The 24072-nt window shown below is 41.2% G+C and overlaps 1 protein-coding gene across 13 annotated transcripts in view; it reads right to left on the bottom strand.

The window, feature by feature from the left end:
• MAGI2 (membrane associated guanylate kinase, WW and PDZ domain containing 2) overlaps positions 1-24072 on the bottom strand; it is a 652499-nt gene that overhangs the window by 223483 nt on the left and 404944 nt on the right. For all 13 annotated transcript variants that reach the window (XM_077338042.1, XM_077338044.1, XM_077338045.1 and 10 more), the window contains 2 exons: positions 11901-12111; positions 223-302 (listed from right to left, as the gene is read on the bottom strand). In XM_077338042.1, the coding sequence (XP_077194157.1) occupies positions 223-302; positions 11901-12111 (291 nt within the window). The remainder of the gene's footprint in view (positions 1-222; positions 303-11900; positions 12112-24072) is intronic.

The following is a 24072-nucleotide window of genomic DNA, read 5'->3' as shown; positions in this document are numbered from 1 at the left end:
ACACACTTGTTTTTCTAAACTTTGAATATCACACAAAAAGACATTGTAAGTATCTTCCTCTTTTACCATCGTATGCCAAGGACCAAGTAATGCACGACAGTAGCAATTAAACATGAATTCTCTCTCTCCATATATTTTTAACGATTGCCAGACAAAAAAAAAACCCTCTCGTATATTATTTTTTTGGCTTTTCAGCAATAGTAACAAAATGTAATAACCTACCATTTTCTTTGCACTCTTCAGGAGGTTTAGCCTTTTTCGCAAGTCGTGGATCCAGCCATGATGTTGTCTTTGTGTTATGGCTGAAAAGAAAAGAGATCACCCCCATCAGACACATGACTGCACCGAATCAAGTTTATTCCTTAAGAGAAGGAAGAAGGGGGGGGGGGGGGGAGGTTAGCAAACAAAATTGTAATTGATACACTTAATTTGCTTACTGGTTCTAAGTAGACCTGAAGGAGGTTTAAGGAGGATTGTGTGCAGCAGCTCTAAATTTGGCAGCCTCCGCTCCCTGTCCTCAAAGCCGCTATTTTTATTAAAATCAACTTGAAGGTTGCCAAGTTAACCTCATTGAAGATGCAGAACTCATCCAGAGCAAAAGGAATTTACAGCGTTCTCCAACGGAACGGGTGCAGCCAGCAGCCATCATTGCCCATTTGCTGGCATTTCAGCGCTGAAGTAGTTTTAATCCGACATGATACATAAATATACAGATATTATTCCTGAAGAGCCACACTGACAAGACATTGTAGAAACGGGATGCAAATGGTGTGTGTGCCTCGGCGCAGTGTGTGTTTCCTAACAGGATGATTAATGGCACTTTGATTAACCAACTGTTATCTATTCCATATCTAATTCAGCTCCTGTGATAAAAGTAGATTTTGCTGGAGCTGAATGAATCATGTGGACATTCTGCTCAGCCCAGAATAGCTTTTTCATGCATCAGCAATGAAACAGCCTCTGAACTGGTACAAAACTGTTCCTTATGAGAGCAGTTTCCCAAAGAAATGGTATGTAGCCATACACCGAGCTTTCTAAAAATGCATGCACTTTCCTACAGCCAAATAAATTTACACACACACAGAGACACTTCCTTACTCTCCCTTTTTCACATACACACAGAATAGAACTACAGTCTTATATAATGCATGCGTTATTCATTAAACACATCCTATGAGGCTTTCTTTGTTCTATTTACATATTGCTGAAAGATGAAGACTTTTATGTAATATTATGCTGAATAATTTAAAAAGCTACTTATTGTAAACAGCATCATGGATGGTAAAGGATCAGGAATGAGACCTCCGAAGGCATTCTGGCTCCTGGTGATTTGCAACCATGCTGGGTTGGGGACTGGAAAGAATGGCCTGCTGTCAGAGAAGCTCATGTGTAGTTGGCCCTTTCCTGCCTCAAGGCCTTCATTAGGCCAGTAGCCCTCGGGTTTCTATAATTCTCTGGGCACTTTATAAGGACTTATGGAGTTCCAATGACCACAAAAGGCTCAGGATCTGGCATTATTATCCTCCTGTTCTCTTAAATGGTCACACAGACATATAACAGATATATTTACTGATAGCCCATATCTGGCTGCTTTGTTGCTTATTGGTGTTTTAGATATTATGTCTTCATTAGGATTTTGTGTTTAGTAGGTCCATTTATGAACAATTTCAACACGAAAAAATGGGGTTACAAATTGTGCCAAATTGCACCAGAACATCCTGCATCCAGAGCTGTAGTTCCAACATATAAATATGGGATTATCTCATTGCTCTGACTTTCTACTTCATAGAGACCTTAAAGTACAATACAAAAAGAAAGACAGGGTTACAAATAGTTCCAGCCCACATAAGTTTTTCCAGTAATGGAGAATAGTTTTGCCCTGGCTAAAGACAAGCAAGTCTTTAGTAAGGAGATGTATGAGCAATTATAGCCCGCAAGCCTCCATACCCCCCATTGTCCCCTGATCTCAAAGCACCCATCTTCCAGACGGTGCTTTTAAAATGTTAACAGTCCTGGACCTAAAGTTACAGCAAGCTTCCAAACTAGGAAAATCAAGAATTGTTTGCTAAACGTCACCTTCTGCTCACCCCACCCATTCAAGGCATTTGTGCCACTCATGCACTCATTCAAGGCATTCAGTAAGGGCAAATGATTGCTGGCAGAGAGGATGGAGTGGAAGTGTAAAGAAAAAAGAACCTAGTAAAAGGATTATTATTACAGTGCCATTAACTTGTTCTTTCCTTGCTGCCTACTGTTTGGTTGGCCAAGAATCCAGCTGACCTCCACATTAGGAAAACATTCAGTGGGAGTCAACGTTATCTCCAGGAGCCTGATTACTAAATTCACCCATTAGTTTATGAAAAAGATCTTTGTAGAGCATAGGGGAGCTGTAGTCTGAAGTCAAAACCAGTTTCCTCCAGGCTGTCCACTATGAGTGTCACAAGCCCTGCCTGCTTTCCACACTTATAATGTTTGGATACCAATTGAACTGTCATGGTTCCACCCCTCCCCCCCCCCCCAAAAAAAAAAAAAAAGGTTTCCCCACTGTGGTGCTGCATTCAGAAAAATACATGCATTTTGGAGCTGTTTAAAAGTTAAAACTTTTTTTTTACAAAGGAGACATTCTAACATTCTATTGTGGCACGTGTCCAAAAAGCAAGAGGACACAAGTAATAATACACAGAAACATACACAAGGGTTGCCTTCCCTGACCAGGGAAATTCCTCTGCATTGTGATTGTGCACTGGAACAGATGGTCACAGATTTAAAGAAATGGGTAGAGATTTTGGACTTGGTTTTGAGTGGGGCTCAAAACCTTGAGAGAGAGGTAGAGGTTGTTGTACCAGTAGGGAAAAGGGAAAACATTGCTAATAAGTTCAGCATTCAGATCACTGGAATGTTACCTCTAAATTTCAAAAGCATAGCATTTGATTTCAAAAGAGGGAACTCTATAAAAATGAGGGGAATAGTTAAAAGGAAGCCAAAAAGGAAACACAAGGAAGTCAAATCCCTAAAGAACAGTTGGAAATTATTTAAAGGAAATCGGATGGCTATTGAATAAATTCTCCCAAACTCAAAGTATTCTCCAAATTATTTATTGGACATTGGAATAAATAATTTGGAGAATACGTTGAGTTTGGAAGAATTTATTCAATAGCCATCCGATTTCCTTTATTTTTCTGTAATGACTTTATGAGGAATCGTCGGTTCTTTTTGGAAATTATAAAAAAGCATATTTATAGAAGCCCATATTAACTGAAGCTCCAGGTTACGAATGGCAATGCCAAGTCTAAACAAATGCCTAAATGTTTAAAAACATAAGTCAAGGAAGCTATAAAAAGTTAGGACCTCCCAGCTGCACTGGCTCCAGATTGATATTCAAGGTTTTGGTTATGACCTTTAAAGTGTAAATAATCTGGGACTAAGACTCTTGCGAGGCCCTTGGACTGCAAGGCGAACAAACCGGTCAGTCCTAGAGGAGATCAGCCCCAACTGCTCCTTAGAAGGCCAGATCCTGAAGATGAAACTCAAATACTTTGGCCACCTCATGAGAACGAAGGACTCCCTGGAGAAGAGCCTAATGCTGGGAGCAATCGAGGGCAAAAGAAGGGGACGACAGAGAATGAGGTGGCTGGATGGAGTCACTGAAGCAGTAGGTGCAAACTTAAATGGACTCCGGTGAGGATCATTGTCCATGGGGTCACAATGGGTCGGACATGACTTTGCACCTAACAATAACAATAAATCCGGGACCGTCATACTTCCAGAACTACCTTTTCTACTGTGTCCCTTAAAGAGCAGTTAAATCAAGTCAACAAAACTTCCTCAGGATCCCTAGCCCTAAAGAAATGGTGGAACACTGCCCAGTGAAATCAGGACCCTGCAGGACATTAGATAGTTCCACAGAGTTTGTAAAACAGAGTTGTTTTGCTGGGCCTATGGTGAGGCCTTGGAAGAACATCAGAATTGTGGCTAGCATCCCTGACCAAACCCATCCAGATAAATGATATTTTATATTTTGTTGTCCTCCTCTTCTTCATTAAGATATGGTATCAGGCAAAGAGTAGTGCCTTCTAATATTTTTTAGAAATTGTGTTTTTAAGTAATTTAAGGCTAAGACCCTATTAAAATTTGTAAAAAAGTTAAGTGTGTATTTTATATGTTGTTGCCCACCCTGAGTCATCAGAGAAAGGCAAGTTAGAAACAAACAAGCATCCTTATGTGCCCTCTGGCCCAGTTGGTCTGGAGCTTTGGGCTGGGCTGCCATCAATATGCCGATGACACCCAGCTCTATCTCCTTATGGACAGCTGCCTGAACTCCTCCCCAGAACCTTTTGCCAGATGTTTGGAAGCAGTGGCTGGATGGCTTCAGGAGAGTCACCTGAAACTCAACCCTTCTAAGACGGAGGTCCTATGGCTGGGTAGGAAGGAAGCACATTTACCTGTTCTGGCCAGGAATACCATACCTCAGGCCAGAAATGTGGGAGTGACCTTGGATGCCTTACTGACTATGGAGGCATAGATCAGAAAAGTAGCCTGCCAGGCATTTTTCATCTCCACCAGGCAAGGCTACTAGCGCCCTACCTATCTTCTGAGGACCTAGCCATGGTGATCCATGAGACAGTCACATCCAGACTAGACTTCTGTAACTTGCTTTACATGGGCCTGACCTTGTCCCTGACCTGGAAATTGCAATTGGAGCAAAATGCAGCTGCTAGAGTTCTTACAGGAACACTGTGGAGGGCTCATATCCAGCCTGTGCTGAGGCAGTTGCATTGGTTGCCAGTTATGACTGGGTCCGCTTCAAGGTTCTGGTTTTGACCTTAAGGTCCTTTGCAGGCTGGGACTCACATATCTGAGGCCTATTACCCTATGCCCCCCGCAGGTGTTGCACTCTGCAGGTTCCAACTTGCTGGTAAATCCCGGCCCCACGGAAGCTTGGCTGGCCTCGACCAGGGTCAGGGCCTTTTCGGTCCTGACCCCTACCTGGTGGAACGAGCTCTTGAAAGAGCTGCAGGCCCTGCGAGAGCTGTTGCCTTTCCGTAGGGCCTGTAAGATGGAGCTCTTCTGCCAGGTCTATGGTTGAGGCTGGTGCAGGAAGATCTGGCACCCCCCCCCCTTTATTGACATCCCCTGCTGCCTCAGGAGTAGATGTGCTGGTATGGGGAGCAAGTGATTTTGCTGCCATGTGATATTTTGTAATGTTTTTATTGGGGTTTTATTGGGATTTAATTGTTGTGGGTTTTTATGTTGTTACCCGCCACAAGCTGGATCACCGGGATACATAATAAAAACAACAACAGATACATATAAGTTAATATTACATAAGAAAAATAGAATTTGAAAAGTAGATTGCTAAAAATATCAAGATAAATAATAAGAATTTCTTTAAATTTGTCTAAAGCAGGAAACCAGCCAAAGAAGCAGTTGAGTCTTTGGATGACTTTTATACCTTAGTATGTTTATTCAGTCAATTGACCCATATAAATAATACATCTATAGAAACTGCAATCAATTATAAAAGTTAATCGATACGTATCATGAAAAAATACAAGAGTATTGCTACATAAAAATATTAAGACAATAAAACAATGTTAAAACAATGCATTGTTGGAAACAAATGATATGTTATTGTAGGCAGGGGGAAAGGGTTGTAACTCGTAAACAAGGAGAAGTGGGAAGAAACCTCAAGGAAGTTAACTGCAGGGACAAGGAAGCAATACATCTTCTTGTACAGTCCATTAACCCAAGTGATAAGATGGCCTATCCATTACCTATCCATTACTATCGTTCGGACATTCTTTTTGATCTAATTCTAGTAGAGATGTAAAAGAATTTTGCTACCATGTTAGAAATAAGTGAGTCTTTGTCCCTTAGCAAAAAATTTAACTACAATATCACTATTATGGGATGATAAAGATGAATGTCTGGTGTAGTGGGATAGTAAAGGTAGGATTAGATATTTTCGGATGCTTTCATAAAAAGGACAATATAGTAAGATATGTGAAATTGCCTCAGGTCAGGCATTATCACAGGGGCATAAACTTAGCTCCAGTGGACGATTGAGAAACCTGCCCTCGAGGGAGGCTCAGGGGAATGAGTTAAAATGTGCTCTTGAGAAGGCCCAATGGTATTTTACTATTGAGATGTTTGTGAGATATGGAGCTGGAGTATTTCCTGACCATCCTTTCAGAGTGCTGTAGATTCTAAGAAGAACTGAGAATTCCTCCTGAGAATCTATATCAAAAAGACATTCCCATACGACAGCTTTGGCTGTTTTAAGACCAAGTTCTATTAGATGGTTCAGATCAAGGCCCAGAGTTTGGATTTTTTTCATTGATTTTGCTATTCCATGGGAATTGCGAGGAGACTGCTAAAAATTTCGGGATTAGTCCCTTTGGATGGAAGTAAATTTTTAACCAGTAATTGATGGTTGTCAGCCAGGCACGGGTTTCTACCTTCAGAAGGCCAGATTCTTGGCATAGAACAACATTTGGTGTGCAGTTAGGTGTTTTATAAAGATCTCTCAAAAATTTTGATTGCACTCTTTCAAGCAGCACATAGCTCCTGTAAGGACCCAATTGAGTACCATATAGGATTTGCGCTAATACCTTCGCAGAATATAGTTTCAGAGATGCTGGAATAAACTTACCGCCTTTGGTATGAAAGAATCTAAGAATGGCTAGAGCACTTTTTTTTGCGGAATCTGGTACCGAATGTATATGGGTGCAATGGTCACCGTTATATTGGAAGTTGACTCCTAAATATCTAAAACACTTAACCTGATCAATTATGTGCCCATCAATATACCGACGATGTTTCTGGAACCTGTTGTTGCAGTGCATTATTTTAGTTTTCTCATAGTTAATATTTAGATGTTCTTCTTTGCATTGTTGGCTTAAAATAAGCAGAGCACATTTCAGGCCAATTTTGGTCTGTGAAAGGATCACAGCGTCATCCGCATACATAAGAATTGGTATTTTCTTATCATTCAGCTTAGGGGCATGGATATCAGAGTTCTGAAAGCATTTGATTAAGGAGTCAACGTAGAAGTTAAATAAAAGGGGGCAAGGATAAAACCCTGTCTCATGCCTTTCTGAGTGTTCACTGGTTTTGTTAGGTTACCCTCGTTACTAAATCTCACTTGCAATCTGGTGTCCTTATGTAACATGACCATCATATAAAGCTTGGCCCACAATTGGTTTCTTGGTATGGTATCAAAAGTAGCCTTAAGATCAATGCATATAAGGAGCCCTTAGCTGTTGTGACATGTTTATGGATTAAGTATTGCAAGATAAGGTAGTGATCAATGGTTGATCTCCCTGGTCTGAAGCCAACTTATTCATCTTCTATGATTTTTTCTTGTTCTAGCCACTTGCATAGTTTAAGGCATAGGTGTTTAGAATACAGTTTAGAGATGTAGTTAGATGGTTCAGATCTGAGGCCTTTCTTGAACATGGGTATTCTTTTTATACCTTAAAAATCACTGCTAAAGAGGGGAGATTGTAGAGAAGTTGAATTAATGTTTTGGATCAGTCCGCACTGTGGAAAGTATAGTGCATGTACTCACAGCCTCTGCTTGCAGGAAGGGATTCTAAAGAACTGAGTCAGACTGAGCTGATAAGAGATGCAGTGCTTGACCTATTGGAGACATTAAAAACCAATATGTCTCCCAGTCCTGATGGCATACACCCAAGAGTTCTTAAGGAACTCAAATGTGAGATTGTTGATATACTAGCCCATATATTTAACTAATCACTAAATTATTTCACTGTACCAGAAAACTGGAGAGTAGCTGGAGAATTTCTTAATTCTGGAGAATTTCTTAAAAGTGGTCCAGGAAATTACAGCTCAGACATTTGTCCCAGGCAATTTAGTAGAAACAGTAATCATAGACAGGTAGTACAGAGTAGAATAGATAGTAGAAACTGCAATCAAAGTTTAGCCACGTAGGAGAACAAAACCTGTTAAAGGAGAAATAGCTTGGATTTTGCAAAAGGAATTCCTGCCTCACCAACCTTTTGGAGTTCTTTGAGAAAGTTAACAAGCAAGTAGATAATTGTGTGCTGACAGACCGTATACATTAGGGCTATTAGAAGACTTCTGACAAAACGCTTCATCAAAAACTCCTTAGTAAGCAGTCATTGGATATGATAATGGGTTTTTTAATTTACAATGTATTTTAGATTATCCAATCTTCAATTTTAACATTATTATTATTTACATTCATTAGAATTTTCCTGTTTTATATCTTTGAAAGTTTTAATCTGGTCAAGTACTGTAATGCATCTATAAAGCGTTCTTTTTGGATTACAAATTGGTTCAGTAAGTATAACGTGATGTCCACTGGAACAAAGAACCCCAGTTTCAAGTACATGCTTATAGAGTAAGGATTTGCTGGGACCGAGAGGGAAAGAGATCTCGCGGTCAGAGTAGATAGTGCAACAAGACTGTCAGCTCAGTGTGCCACAGCAGTAAAAAAGAGAAACTCTGTGTTGGGGATTATTAGGAAAGGGACTGAAAATAAAACAGCCAATATTATCATGTCCATGTATAATCTCTGTGGTACATCGTCTTTTGGAATACTGTGTACAGTTCAAGTGGATAGTTGTGTTGGTCTGAAGTAGTACAGAAAAATTTGAGTCCAATGGCAACTTTGTGTACAGTTCAGCTAACTGTATCTCAAAAAGGACACTGCAGAGCTGCAAAATGTACAGGAGTGGGCAACCGAGATAATTAGGGAGGTTGGAGCACCTTACCCATTAAGGAATTGTTGAAGAGTCTGGGATTTTTCAGTTTAGAAGATATAATGGAGGGGGGGGGATGACAGAATGGAGGGGGGGGATGACAGAATTTATAAAATCATACATGAGACGGAGAGAGTAGGCAGAGATAACTTTTTCTCCATCTTCCAAAATACTTGAACTCTAGGACAGCCAATGAAACTGATGGACAGTGGGTTTGGCATGCATAAAAGGAAATATTTCATTATAGAATGAGTGAATAAAGTGTAGAATTTGCTGCCAGAGGACATAGTGATGGAGACAAGCAGAGAAGCTTTAAAAGTGTTGGAGGTGTTTGGAACTGGGCAGTGATGTAGTGATCAACATAGCATAGGGGGTACTACATCACTCTAAGCATGTATAGATGTTATCTCCTTGAATGGGAAACTGTTCTTTGTCTTAACCTGCCAGATGCGCTCTTGCTTTATCTCCTCTGCACATGACCTTCCATGGAGACATATGTCTCCTCAGGTCTTTCATATAAATACAATGCCCCCATATTCCCAGAAATGTGATGCCAGATTAGTGAATGTGAACTGGATCTACTTGAATAAATGTACATATATAATATATGGAGATTTATCATCCTTCCATGACTAGACGAACTCTGAACAGGCAGGACCAAGAAAGCTGATAGAAAAGTTTAGCATGAAGGAAAAAGCCAACTCAAAATTAGTCTTCAGAAAAAAAAATGGGGTAAAAATAGTCTCAAAAGAAACAGAGTGGGGGGACGATGAAAAAAAATGAAGTGAAAACTAAAGGCACAAATATGTGCATAAATATCAGGTGATAAACTGAAGCACTATGAAGCCAGAACTGACAAACAAAACATGTGGAGAAGCTGTGAGTATTGGATGGTGGCCAGGAGTATAAACAGAAACTTCAGTCAATAAAAAATGTCAGGCAATCCAATGACAACATTAAATTGTCTGAGGGATTCTATAAAGGATGAGTAGTACCCTCCCCTTCAGATTCTGTGAGCCAAAAAGGACTTTAAGTATGAAGTATAAAGAAACAGTATACAGAAGCTTCAAATAAGCTTCATAAACTTTACAGGCAAGGGATTTTGTTTATATTCGACTATAATTTATATGTTACAATATGGATTTTTCATCTATTGTCTGACGATCTGACTGACTTGTTATGGCTCCCTTCAAGGAAATGGTGTTGAACTTCTTCCTTCAACCACTAAAAGAAACGGGATCTTATGGAATTATATAAACAGATTCATAAAGAAAGAAGCAATTTAATAGAACCACCACAGCATGAGATCCCACTTAGTCTTCTGGAGTCCAAATTATACGTTATTGTTATTGTTAGGTGTGAAGTCGTGTCCGACCCATCGCGACCCGATGGACAATGATCCTCCAGGCCTTCCTGTCCTCTACCATTCCCCATCCATTTAAGTTTGCACATACTGCTTCAGTGACTCCATCCAGCCACCTCATTCTCTGTCGTCCCCTTCTTCTTTTGCCCTCGATCGCTCCCAGCATTAGGCTCTTCTCCAAGAAGTCCTTCCTTCTCATGAGGTGGCCAAAGTATTTTAGTTTCATCTTCAGGATCTGGCCTTCTAAGGAGCAGTGAGGGCTGATCTCCTCTAGGACTGACCGGTTTGTTCACCTTGCAGTCCAAGGTACTCGCAAGAGTCTTCTCCAGCACCAGAGTTCAAAAGCCTCAATTCTTTGACGCTCGGCCCTCCTTATGGTCTAACTTTCACAGCCATACATTGCAACTGGGAAGACCATAGCCTTGACTAAACGCACTTTTGTTGGCAGGGTGATGTCTCTGCTTTTTAGGATGTTTTCTAGATTTGCCATAGCTTTCCTCCCCAGGAGCAAGCGTCTTTTAATTTCTTTGCTGCAGTCCCCATCTGCAGTGATCTTGGAGCCCAGGAAAATAAAATCTGTCACTATCTCCATTTCTTCCCCATCTATTTGCCAGGAATTGAGAGGGCCGGATGCCATGATCTTTGTTTTCTTGATGTTGAGTTTCAAGCCAACTTTTGCACTCTCCTCCTTCACCCGTATCAACAGGCTCTTCACTTTCTGCCATTCCTCTTCACTTTCTGCCATTAGAGTATCATCTGCATATCTGAGGTTGTTGATATTTCGTCCTGCAATCTTGATCTCAATTTGTGACTCCCGCCTTTCTCATGATGTGCTCCGCATACAAGTTAAATAGGCAAGGTGACAGTATACAGCCTTGCCGAACTCCTTTCTCAATTTTGAACCAATCAGTGATTCCATGCTCGGTTCTCACTGTTGCTTCTTGACCTGCATATAGGTTTCTCAAGAGACAAATAAGATGCTCTATTATTCCCATCTCTTTAAGAACTTGCCACAATTTGTTGTGTTCCACACAATCAAAGGCTTTAGCATAGTCAATGAAGCAGCAGAAGTAGATGTTCTTCTGGAGCTCCCTAGCTTTCTCCATGATCCAGCGTATGTTGGCAATTTGATCTCTAGTTCCTCTGCCTCTTTGAAATCCTGCCTGTACTTCAGGAAGTTCTCGGTCCACATATTGCCGGAGCCTAGCTGGTAGGATTTTGAGCATAACTTTGCTAGCATGAGAAATGAGTGCAATGGTGCGGTAGTTTGAACATTCTTTGGCATAGCCCTTCTTTGGGATTGGAATGTAAACTGACCTTTTCCAATCCTGTGGCCATTGTTGAGTTTTCCAAATTTGCTGGCATATTGAGTGTAGCACTTTTACTGCATCCTCTTTTAAGATTTTGAATAGTTCTACTGGAATTATTATATTATTATATGGACCTCCCTTATTAGAAAGACTAAGATGCCCGAGTATCACCATTCAATGTGCCAGTTTCTGCTTGGGAACAGATCTCTATGGTCTGAAGAGTAGGTGTAATTTTTTGTGATCTCCAGACTCTACCTGGAGACTGCCAACCCTTGAAGTACATCTTGGTTCCTTTCTATTCATTTTAATTATACTCAGTGCTGGACAGCTCCCCACTCAGCTGTGCTCAGTTAAAACACAGTTAATAGCTAGCTTGTGCCACCAACCATTTCCCCATTATTCATGATTAAACCAAATTGCCTCAGAACCCTTATGAACCATCCTTAGATCATCCTTTTATTTCAAATGTGTGGAACTTACTCAATAAAGTAGACTTCCCCCTTCTCTGTGTACGCCATTTCCCAATTGTCCGGCAAAGGACCTAATTCATCATTTTCTTCTGGCTTCAGTGGCTTTGTTACATCCATATCTTCCTTTACTTCTTCTGGTTGGCTGTATACAGGTGCAGGATAAGGCTGAGATGAAGGTTCACCTGAGGTCCCAGCACTTTTCTCTTCATGTTCACTTGATTCTGTACAAGAAGAGACATGTGTGACAGGACATGTTATTGATGCAGTAAATACTGAAATATCTGAAATCTCTATTGCCAGAGAATTATTCTGTTAGCATGAAAACAACCCAGAAACACACCAGTGACATTTACCCACATGGTAGCCTTTCAGTTTGCAAAGGTACTGTTGAAAATTCTCCTTCTACATGGGACAGCTGTGCAGAACTGTGTTAAGGATTACTAATGGCTCAATCCTAAGAAGGATTTTCTGGGAGTAAGTCCCACAGAGTGGATTTTAACAGACCTTTGGCAGATTCTGAACAGACCTGTTTAGGATGTGACCATGAGACACTACCTCATGCTTACCCAAGCGGGGTTTTGTGAAACCCTGGGGTTTCCTGATGGCCCTGGAAAGCCATCACCCAAGTGGGTGGGCGTTTATTTTTATATATTATTTTAAAAACATTTACCAGGAGATATGACTACATATGGTCATGTTGACCTGCCCCTCCTCTCTCCAAATGACAAATGATGGGGCTGGAGGGAGTGGAAAGGGGAGGGGTGCCAGGTGGGCATGTATACAGCTATGCTTCCCAACCATGTTCTGCATGATTGTGCCACTTCTGAGGTTTCTCAAAGACTGAAGAATGTTTCAGGGGTTTCTCAACAGTAGAAAAATTGAGAAAGGCTGTTCTACCTTCTACTAATTAGCGGCATTTAAGGTCTGATTTATTTTATTATTATTGTTTATTAATTTGATTTATTTCCCACCACTCTCATAGTAGACTCGTGGTGGGTTACACAATCCATTAAAACCCCATTAAAAGCCCCTTTAAAACTATCCGGACATACATCAATACAACAGTTAAAACAGACTCCTAACAATTAAAAAACATGGCGGTCATTACCCCACTATCCCCTCAAAAATCTAATATAGGAGTGTCGCATCCTAACCCTACCTCATTCGCTATTAACTGTTTTTTTCTGGCTGGCTTTCAGCGAATATAGGAGTGGGAGGAGGGAGCACAGATCATATAGTGGGTGCCACACTCTTAACGCTATTCCTTGCCGCGTCGGCCTCAACCATAAGCCTGGTGGAGGAGTTCCGTTTTGCAGGCCCTGTGGAATGACGAAAGCTCCCACAGGGTGGTGGAGAATTAAACACTAAACCTCTAAGGGTAAAGGGAGTCATTTTTGAATGCTATAGGAAGAATAAGTTTTTGAAATGACCAATGAAATTTCATTGAATTTTGGGAAAAGCAGTACCAAAGGAAGAAACCCCTGGAGAAAAGCAAGAAGAGAAGCAGGCCAGGGGCTCTCAGGCCTTTTCATCTGATACAAATACCACCATGATTATCCCTACACATCATGATTCTCCTAAAATCCTGAGGGATTCTATTTGGATGTCAGCCTAATCAGCAGCTTTTGATCCAGCTCCTTACTACCTCAAGCTGTGTGTCTTTACAGAGACAAACTATATTTTTACTAAAGCAAACAAAATAAAACAAAAGCAGAAATAGATTTTTTCCCTGACTTCACAAAGCACTGTTGTTTTTTTCATCAGACATCAAACAAAATAAACTCTCTCCTATTTAGATACTGGATAGTTTAGGCCAATATATGATTACAAATGATTACAAATTAAAGGCATAATTCCAGCAATCAGGTATAATGTTCTTGAATCCTTTCCAGTTCTATCCTATTCTGAGTTACTCTGGTCTAGTCACTGATTTCAACATAGACTCTTCATAGGACTGCATTTTAGGTGACCTACTTTCCAAAAATTATATTGCTTCAAAAAAGTAGACAAATGGAATGCAAATCTTCACACACAAAAATGTTCACAATGGGAGAAGGCCAGCAGATGGTAAATTATGATCCAGCACCAACTGTGGTGGTGCTGGATCTCATGTTCAAGAGTATGTTAGCGTCTAACAATGTTAGGCCATTATTCAGTTGTCCAGGGTTTTGATGGAACAACTGCTGAAATAGTACTATAAAAATATCTTCAGCCAGGAAAAGTTAAAAGGTTTTAAGGCTTTTATTCCTTCAAAAAGAGCTTTCTATAACTATGCAAGATAATATTTTAGGCCAGGTATCCCCAATCTTCTGGCATATGGGGGCTGCATTAGACTACCCAATGGCTAAAGTGTTATTTTAAGTCAAAATTATTAACCTACCTATTTAGATTAAAAGTAAAAATACAGAGGTCAATGAAGAAATGATAACTTGAACACAATCTTTTTTGAAACAATATTTTACTATGGAATCCTTTTATCTGGCTACACATGCTTACCTAGTCAGTGCTATCGTTGTGGCTGTTTTCTGTTAGCTAATGCATTACTGTCCAGTTCAAGATTTGTAAAAGACACCCTTAAAATGTTTTGCAAATGTTCATCTGTAAGTATTGACTTTCACTTGAATTCCACAATTTTCATATGGAAAAAAGTTTGTTCACAGATTTATGTTGTGTCAAAGACTGAACATTCCTGCAGCAAATTTCTGTAGGTTGATAAATATATCAGGGTGTAAACTGCATGGAGCTTTTATTCCAACCCCAGATCGATTCAGTCCCTGCCCTCTACACAGAATGCGATTTCTGTTTGGATTTTGGCCGATTTAAATTTTCTTTCTGCAGCAAGAAGGATTGATCCGGAGTGACCCTACCTTTATCGTGCAATATCTCAGACTGCTTTTAATCCTGAATATCCATTTGGGAAAGAAAGCTCCGTGGTAGAGAACCTCTGATAGGCTACACCTGGGCCTAGTCTGCACGCAAGAGATAATGCACTTTCAATGCACTTTAGAAGTAGATTTTCCTGTTCCGCACAGGAAAATCCAGCCGCGAAAGCACATTGAAAGTGCATTATCTATTGTATGCAGACTAGGCCCTGGTCATGTGACACACTTGCCTTAAAGGAAAAGTCCCTAATTTCTCTCAATTTCTGTTGATCCTGGATTTTTCCTCCCTTTTCTGCCTTTTTCGATCCTCTCCCCCTCCCCTCCAAGAAAAGAAAGAGGCTCCCTGCTTGGCTCCTCTCCCCTTCAAGAAAAGAAAGAAAGAGGCTTGGCAACCTCCCCTCTTCTGAGCCTCCCTAACCATATGCAGAAGACTTTCCTGTTTCAATGGGGAGGTGGGGGGAGAGGAAGAATTGAGTTCATAGCGATCTGAATTCAACAGGATTGACAATGCAATCTATTCCAATGGAAAGTAAGTGCAGACTCTGCCCAGGTAGACCAGAACAGCAATCTGACAGACTATTTTCTTTGTAAATGTGTCTGAGTTGATCACTGGCTTGTAAATCAATTAGTTCCATCTGAAAAAAAATTACCTGCATCTTTTGGTGCTACTTCAAATGGATTCTGAAACAGTCATATTTCCTTTCCAGGCTTATAACAATCAGTTAATCTGTTCTTGAAATCCATCTGCAATAAGTTCAGTGCTTTGACACTTAATTGCAAATTTCCATCCTTCTCAAATTTTAGTCCATTGTAGCAAGAAAAGTTTGAAAGGTTACCTTCACTAACTTGCTTCACAAAAATGTTTAGTTTTGCTTCAAAAGTTTTCAGTTCAGAATGTATGTTACACACAAGCTTTCATTTCCCCTGTAACCTTAGATTCAGTGTGTTCAAATGTTCTGTGATATTAGTTAAGAAAGCCAAATAAAAATCCATTCAGGGTCAGAAAGTACTTCTTGACCTTTTCCTCTCTCCTTGAGAAAGGCATCAGCTTCATGATGAAAACTGAAAATTTTTTTGCCTCTGCTAAACCACCTCACTTTCCATATCTTTCCATATTCTGCATCTTTCTCTGAGAGAAAATTTTGAACCTGACAATGAGTAAGGTCTGATGTAAATAATGTTGGATACAACAATATGCATCAGTTTCTCATTGAAAATAGGCTTGCTGATGGATGATGCAGTGAAATTACATGGGAAGTCCTCCATTTAATTTTGACATCTCTTCATTGATTCCTGCAGCTACCATATTTCTTGCATCTTCAGTTGTGATGCTTTTCAATTCATCCCAACTCAGACCAAGATTTTCAACTGATTTATACACCTTCAAGAGTATACTCTCTGCAGTTGTAATGCCTGGCCATTTTGAGAGGGGTAGGTAGGTCATATATGGTCATATCACCTGATAAATGTTTAACAAAGAAAAAATAATAATTTAACTCCCACCCATACAGGAAACCCTTCCAGGGCCATCAAGAAACCCCAGGGTTTCCTGGTTTAGAAAGCCTGTCCTAATTCTTCAACATGCCTGGTGATTTTAAGTGCCAATAAACTGACATGACTAATGCAAGATACCTTAAAATCAGAGTCCAGTAGCACCTTTAACACCAACAAAGATTTATTCAAGGTGTGAGCTTTCGAGTGCAAGCACTCTTCCTCAGACTCTTTGTCAGTGCTTGCACTCGAAAGCTCACGCCTTGAATAAATCTTTGTTAGTCTTAAAGGTGCTACGGGACTCTGATTTTATTGTGCTACTTCAGACCCACACGGATACTCGCAGGATACCTTATTAGAGCGCATTTCCTCCACTACTTTAACCATGCACTTTTTAACAAATTCATCTTCAGTGAATGGTTTATCACTCTCAGCAATACATTTAGCAACATGATAGCTGGCCCTCACAGTAGACAGGTTCTCCTCAATTTGCTTTCTAAAATAATTTTACTCTAAAAATATTGATTTTTAAAGAAGCTTAATTTCTTTCACTTCTTCATAACTTCTCCATAAGTGCTTTTTAACACTATTATTTTAATGCATAGACAGTTTCAAGACATACCAGGCAGACTGCTTTATCCTTGTTTAAAACAAAGAAATACGCAGTAGTCCATTTGTCATTACAGACAGTGCTCATCTGCAATTTTTTGTTTCTTTGAAACAGCACTTACAGAACTTTTTGGCAGAGTAGCAGTGGCAATGTTTCAGTATAATAAATAACTAAAAAATATGAGAAGTTTAGTTTTAGGGGCTCTTTCTTTTTCCCATCAAATCCACCCTATTATTGCTGCTGTCAGCTGTGATTTTCATTTTCCCCACGACAAGGAAGAAAAGAGACTCCTGCCTCCATATCCACTACAGTTCTCAGGAGTGTTGGACAATGTGCACAACTAGGAAGAATTTTTTTAATGGATTATGACTCTCACCTACCAGATAGCAAAGTTGAAGTCCTAAGGACATTACATACTATGAAATTTATTTCATAATAAACCTTAAGTTTAAATCTATACATAAAGGTAAAGGTAAAGGTATCCCCTGTGCAAGCACCGGGTCATGTCTGATCCTTGGGGTGACGTCCTCTAGCGTTTTCTTGGCAGACTCAATACGGGGTGGTTTGCCAGTGCCTTCCCCAGTCATTACCGTTTACCCCCCAGCAAGCTGGGTCCTCATTTTACTGACCTCGGAAGGATGGAAGGCTGAGTCAACCTTGAGCCGGCTGCTGGGATTGAACTCCCAGCCTCATGGGCAAAGCTTTCAGACAGCTGCCTTACCACTCTGCGCCACAAGAGGCTCTTAATCTATACATACTAATACTTTAAAAACTGAAGGCCCTCCCAAAAAGGACAGGTAGAAAAAAAGAGAGAATGAGAGGGCAGCCTGTCATCTGGAGCAACTAACATTGTTAGCTTCAAATTATATGCATGATGCACATACAAATCACTGCCTACCAGCCACATCTCAATCATGAAAAGCAAAATGGCAGCGAGGGTGGCATAAGATGTTGGAAGGAGAATCTCATAAGCTTCCCTGTTGAGAGAATAGTTTTACCAATCCCCAGGTGGGACCAAGGGGGATCGCCTGGAATAGCTCATCTCCAGGTGGCAGAGATCGGTTCCCCTGGTAAAAATGGCTGTGTTGGAGGGTGGACTCTATAACATTATACTCAAATGAGGTCCCTCCCTGCCTCAAATTCTACCCACTCCTGGTAATGCATGGAGAGGGGGAGTGAAAATGTTGAGTGGTACAGATACTTGACTTTTGCTGGTAAAAATGGCCAATATGCTCATAGGGAGGGTAAGAATAAGAAAGGATCTTGGAGACTGGAAGAAACAGTGTTGCTATTGTCTTTTTTGCAAGAAAGGGACAGGAAAAACAGCAGTAGATGGTGTCTTTAGGTACTCAACTTTGTCATTTTTTCCTTCTGTTTTGTTTTTTCAGGTCTTTGCTGGTCAGAATTCTGGTATCCTACTGAGAATCCCTGTTGCATTCCACAGGGGCTCTGTCACTCAAGCTTCCTGGGCCTACCTTTGACTTTGATCCGGACATTGCACCTGGTCCAGAATCCAGCAGAGTCCTCATGAGATGCCATGGAGGGCTCATATTTGGCTGGCCCTGAGACAACTGCACTGGCTCCCAGTTGAATTCCAGATCTGGTTTAAGGTGCTTCAAGGCCATAGGTGGTCTCTGCACCCAGCATACCTGAGGGACCACTTAACTGAATATATCCCTGAATATACTGAATATATACACACAAATGAATGGAAAGAAAAAGAAATCATATAATCCATTCCTTTGTGTGTGCTTGAATTAATGCATTAAAGAAAAACAACACATGCTTCTCTTGGTCAAGTATTCTAGAAAGCTAATTTCCTCTTCTCTGGTTCAGGTAACAGAGTGGTTAAGTGTCTGACCAGCATCTGGGAGACCTATGTTCAAATTCTTACACTGCCAAGGAATCTTAAACCAGTCACAAAGTCTTAGCCTCACCTACCTCACAGAATTGTCATTATGAAATGGAAGAGAGGAGAATGATGGAAGCTACTTTGGTTTTCCATTGGAGAGAAAGGTAGGATTCTTTTTTATTTTATTTATTGATGATGATTGGGTTTTTTTAAGCTACCGTTTTTTAGGCTGCCCAAGGTAGCTTACAAAATATAACATTATAAAAACCAAACATTAAGGATTATTAATTAAAATCCAGCATTCAAAATCCAGCAGCAATCTAAAAATAGGCCATAGTAGCTTATACTAAGAGTTTTCATACTAAAAGCACATTAAAATGGTGTTAAAAGATCCCTTAATTAATTGTAATTTAAAATGTTGTTAGCCACCCTAGGATGCAAGTGAGGGGTGGGACATAAATTGAATAAATAAAATAAATAAAAATAAACAGAAATATTTTGTCCTGGATTGTTTCCGCACTAGAGGCTTTGTGCCAGGCTGCAGGCTGGACTTTGAGTTGGGGCAGGTTGCCCCGCCTCTTCCTGCTCTTGCACAGGGGAGCATTTGGCCCAGATTTGTGCTCCTGCATGGGAGCCAGGGCAGCAAATTTCCCAGTGTGGAAAGGGTCCTAGTTTCTGCAAGAGAGAAGTGCAGGAACCAGGGAAGCCTCAAGGGGAAGAGCATTCCATAAGAAAGGTACCACTACTGAAAAAGCCCTGCCTATGGTTGCCATCTTCCTCACCAGTGAAGGCAGCAGCATAGAGAACTGGGCTTATAAGGCTAATCTTAACTGGCAGGCTAGAAAATATGGGAGGAGGTAGCACTTCCTATTCTAAGGACATAACAGCATGAAGTGAAATTGAAATAGATATTATAGAGGGAGAAGGGGAAATCAAAACAGCTGTCTTTTTCAGCAAACATACAACTTTCTATGTAACATGCTGGTTCAATTCTTTTATGACAGAGAAGTACTCAGTATTGTAATCTTAATTACAGGAAGAAATCTGTGGAGAAATGTACTTTGTTCAGAAGGAAATTCAGTTTCAATTTAGGAAATAATGCATCAGATCTGCTCCACAAATCTTAATCCAAATAGGAACTATTTATGAAAAGCAACTTCCTACTCACTTTTTATAGAGATAAGGGTCATGTCCATAGACAGATAGATGGATATGCACTCTTCATTTCTCCTAGATATTCATCTATTTACCACTGTGACTACCATTATCGTTTTACTCTTTAGCTTGAAGGTGGGATAAAAAGTTCTCTAAGCCAGCCATTCTCAACTGGGGCCAGACAGCACATTTGAAGGGGGTCAAATACTAAAAACTGGGAGAAGGGGAGCTCAAAGGGTTTATGGGGTGGAGGGGCAGGTAAGTGATCTGATCTAACATATAACATCATTAATTGCTAGTAAGTTCAACCTTCACCAAGGGGAAAATAAGTAAATAATATAACCCATTCCTTTGTGCATGCTTGAATAAATGCAGTCAAGAAAAACATACACACATGCTTCTCTTGGTTGAATGTTCTAGAAATCAGTCTCACATCTATATAGGGGCAGGATATCAAGGGCAGGAGGTGCCCCCTCCCCTAAGGCTGGCCAGGCGGTGTGTCTTAGGGGTGGGCTATTTCAGTCACATTGGAATGGTGGGTTGAGGAGGGAATTGAACGAGGTTATGCTGCCAGGGGAGTGTTAATGGTATTTTATTGATGCTTTACCGGATTTTTTTTATTGTACACTGTCACAAGCCAACTTGGCTTCGGAGTGGCAGTCGATAAATTCAATAATAAAATTTAAAAAATTAAAAATAAGCTATGTCAGGTATCATTAGTATCACCCTTGGCTTAGGCCATTTTAGCCTAGTACATTGTGCAAGTGGCCATCCTACTGTGGGGGGCCCTGGAGCCAGCCTAGTGTGTGGTTAGGAGGGCGGACTTCTAATCTGGCGAGCTGGGTTTGATTCCCTGCTTCCCCACATACAGCCTGCTGGGTGACTTTGGGCTTGCCACAGCACTGTTAAAGCTGTACTGACCAAGCAGTAACATCAGGGCACTCTCAGTCTCACATATCCACAGGGTTTCTGTTGTGGGGAGAGGAATATAAATGAGTTGATACCGCTTTGTACTACCCAAGGAAGTATCAAAGTGGCTTACAATTGTCTTTCTCTCCCTACAACAGAAACTCTGTGAGGTAGGTGCTGCTGAGACAGATCTGACAGAACTGCTCTGTGACCAGTCCAAGGTTACCCAGAAGCCCACGTGCCAGATGCAGGAGCCCAACATGCCCTGGCTGGAGGAGGAGATGGTGACAGCAGGCAGGCTCTAAGGGGATTGGCTGCACAAAGCTTGGGGACAAACCAGCCCTCCTCACCCTCCATGGTGCCAACTTCAGGTTAGCTAGTCCCTAGAATTTTGGGGGAAGGCCATGGAGGGTGTTCAAATTTGAGGAAGGAAGGGACCTCAGTAGGCCCTTCTAGTCCACATTTTGATTGGTTTCTCCCCAATTGCTTGTGGGCCTGATAAGAACACTGACCAGGCTAGTTCTGCCCTAGGTCATGTTTGACATATCTGGGTTATACCTTGCCACCTTCCCTCCAGCTACAGTATAGTAGGGAATAACGGGAAACAACCTAAGTCATTTAAAGATGAGGGGTTGTTCCCAAGCTACCCCATGGCGAAATGCCTGGTGGGAACTCCTTCAGTGGTTAAGCAGCATTACCTGATCCGTTGTTTCAGCAGCGAACGTAGGTAAGGTAGGACGAGAATGCTGGAAGGGAAGGGAGCATGTGAAGGGTGGGCGCTACTCAAACAAGAGCTATTGCATGCTCAATCAATGACTATTCCAGAAATACGAAAACACTGCAGGAGCTCTAAGAAGCCTATTTGGATGAACAGAGAACTTCAAGAGGAACTAAGAAAGAAAAGGAAAATGTTCAGGAAATGGAGGGAAGGACAGAGCTCTAAAGAAGAGTACCTACAGGTTACTAGGCACTGTAGATCAATCATCAGAAAGGCCAAAGCTGAGAGTGAGCTAAGATTGGCCAGGGGAGCCCATTGTAACAAGAAAAGATTTTTCAGTTACGTGAGGAGCAAACGTAAAGTAAAGGAGGCAATAGGCCCGCTGTTGGGTGCGGATGGACAAAATCTAACGAAAGATGCAGAGAAAGCAGAAAGGCTTAGTGCCTATTTTACATCTGTTTTTTCCCACAGGTCAAAGTGTTTAGGCACATCTAGAGATGGCTGTAGCCAAAGGATAGTGTCTGGGTGGCAGGTTAACATGGATAGAGAGGTTGTCGAGAGGCATTTAGCTGCACTGGATGAGTTCAAATCCCCTGGTCCAGATGAAATGCACCCGAGAGTACTCAAAGAACTTTCCAGAGAACTTGCACAGCCCTTGTCCATCATCTTCGGAACCTCTTTAAGGACTGGAGATATCCCGGAGGACTGGAAAAGAGCAAACGTTATTCCGATCTTCAAAAAAGGGAGGAAGGATGACCCGGGAAACTACAGACCAGTGAGTCTGACCTCTGTTGTGGGAAAGATAATGGAGCAGATATTAAAGGGAGCGATCTGCAAACATCTGGAGGACAACAATTTGGTGATCCAAGGAAATCAGCATGGATTTGTCTCCAACAGGTCCTGCCAGACCAACCTAGTTTCCTTTTTTGACCAAGTAACAGGTTTGCTGGATCGGGGAAATTTGGTTGATGTCATTTACTTGGATTTTAGTAAAGCTTTTGACAAGGTTCCCCATGATGTTCTGATGGATAAGTTGAAGGACTGCAATCTGGATTTTCAGATTGTTAGGTGGATAGGGAATTGGTTAGAGAACCGCACTCAAAGAGTTGTTGTCAATGGTGTTTCATCAGACTGGAGAGAGGTGAGTAGCGGGGTACCTCAGGGTTCGGTGCTCGGCCCGGTACTTTTTAACATATTTATTAATGATCTAGATGAGGGGGTGGAGGGACTACTCATCAAGTTTGCAGATGACACCAAATTGCGAGGACTGGCAAATACTCCGGAAGATAGAGACAGAGTTCAACGAGATCTGAACACAATGGAAAAATGGGCAAATGAGAAAAAGATGCAATTTAATAAAGATAAGTGTAAAGTTCTGCATCTGGGTCAGAAAAATGAAAAGCATGCCTACTGGATGGGGGATACGCTTCTAGGTAGCACTGTGTGTGAACGAGACCTTGGGGTACTTGTGGATTGTAAACTAAACATGAGCAGGCAGTGTGATGCAGCAGTAAAAAAGGCAAATGCCATTTTGGGCTGTATCAACAGAGGCATCACATCAAAATCACAAGATGTCATAGTCCCATTGTATACGGCACTGGTCAGACCACACCTGGAGTACTGTGTGCAGTTCTGGAGGCCTCACTTCAAGAAGGACATCGATAAAATTGAAAGGGTACAGAGGAGAGCGACGAAGATGATCTGGGGCCAAGGGACCAAGCCCTATGAAGACAGGTTGAGGGACTTGGGAATGTTCAGCCTGGAGAAAAGGAGGTTGAGAGGGGACATGATAGCCCTCTTTAAGTATTTGAAAGGTTGTCACTTGGAGGAGGGCAGGATGCTGTTTCTGCTGGCTGCAGAGGAGAGGACACGCAGTAATGGGTTTAAACTTCAAGTACAACGATATAGGCTAGATATCAGGAAAAAGTTTTTCACAGTCAGAGTAGTTCAGCAGTGGAATAGGCTGCCTAAGGAGGTGGTGAGCGCCCCCTCACTGGAAGTCTTCAAGCAAAGGTTGGATACACACTTTTCTTGGATGCTTTAGGATGCTTAGGGCTAATCCTGCGTTGAGCAGGGGGTTGGACTAGATGGCCTTTATGGCCCCTTCCAACTCTATGATTCTATGATTCTATGATTCTATGATAATGGAATGAGGCTTAGCACCTCTCAGCATAGCTTTATAGGCAAATGAGGTTAAACAATGCCAGAGATAATACTGGTTAAGTTTGGAGCCAGGGTAGGCTTGCCCAAAAGGCTAATAGCCATGGTAAGCTGGTTGTTAGAAATAGCCTGCATTAATTCAGGGATTTTAACTGAGGTTACCCAGTCACTTCCCCTAATATCAGCGTTTTGTGCCTTTTTTTGAGTGTACTGGTCCAAATCTGTGCCTAGGTTCAGAATTAAAATAGCAATAATACATAATGTAGAAAATCATCCCATTCTAGAGCCCCACAGATACATACATGACCTGAATAATGGGTACTTTGAGTGCTATGATTAAGCAGGATACTCTACTGATATCCTGTTTAAAGCAATTAAACTATCAAGGGAATCTGGAACAGGATA

The sequence above is a fragment of the Paroedura picta genome, chromosome 5 (assembly GCF_049243985.1).
Source record: "Paroedura picta isolate Pp20150507F chromosome 5, Ppicta_v3.0, whole genome shotgun sequence".
NCBI lineage: Eukaryota > Metazoa > Chordata > Lepidosauria > Squamata > Gekkonidae > Paroedura > Paroedura picta.
The sequence above is the reverse complement of the archived record's forward strand: the minus strand, read 5'-3'. Positions and strand labels throughout refer to the sequence as shown.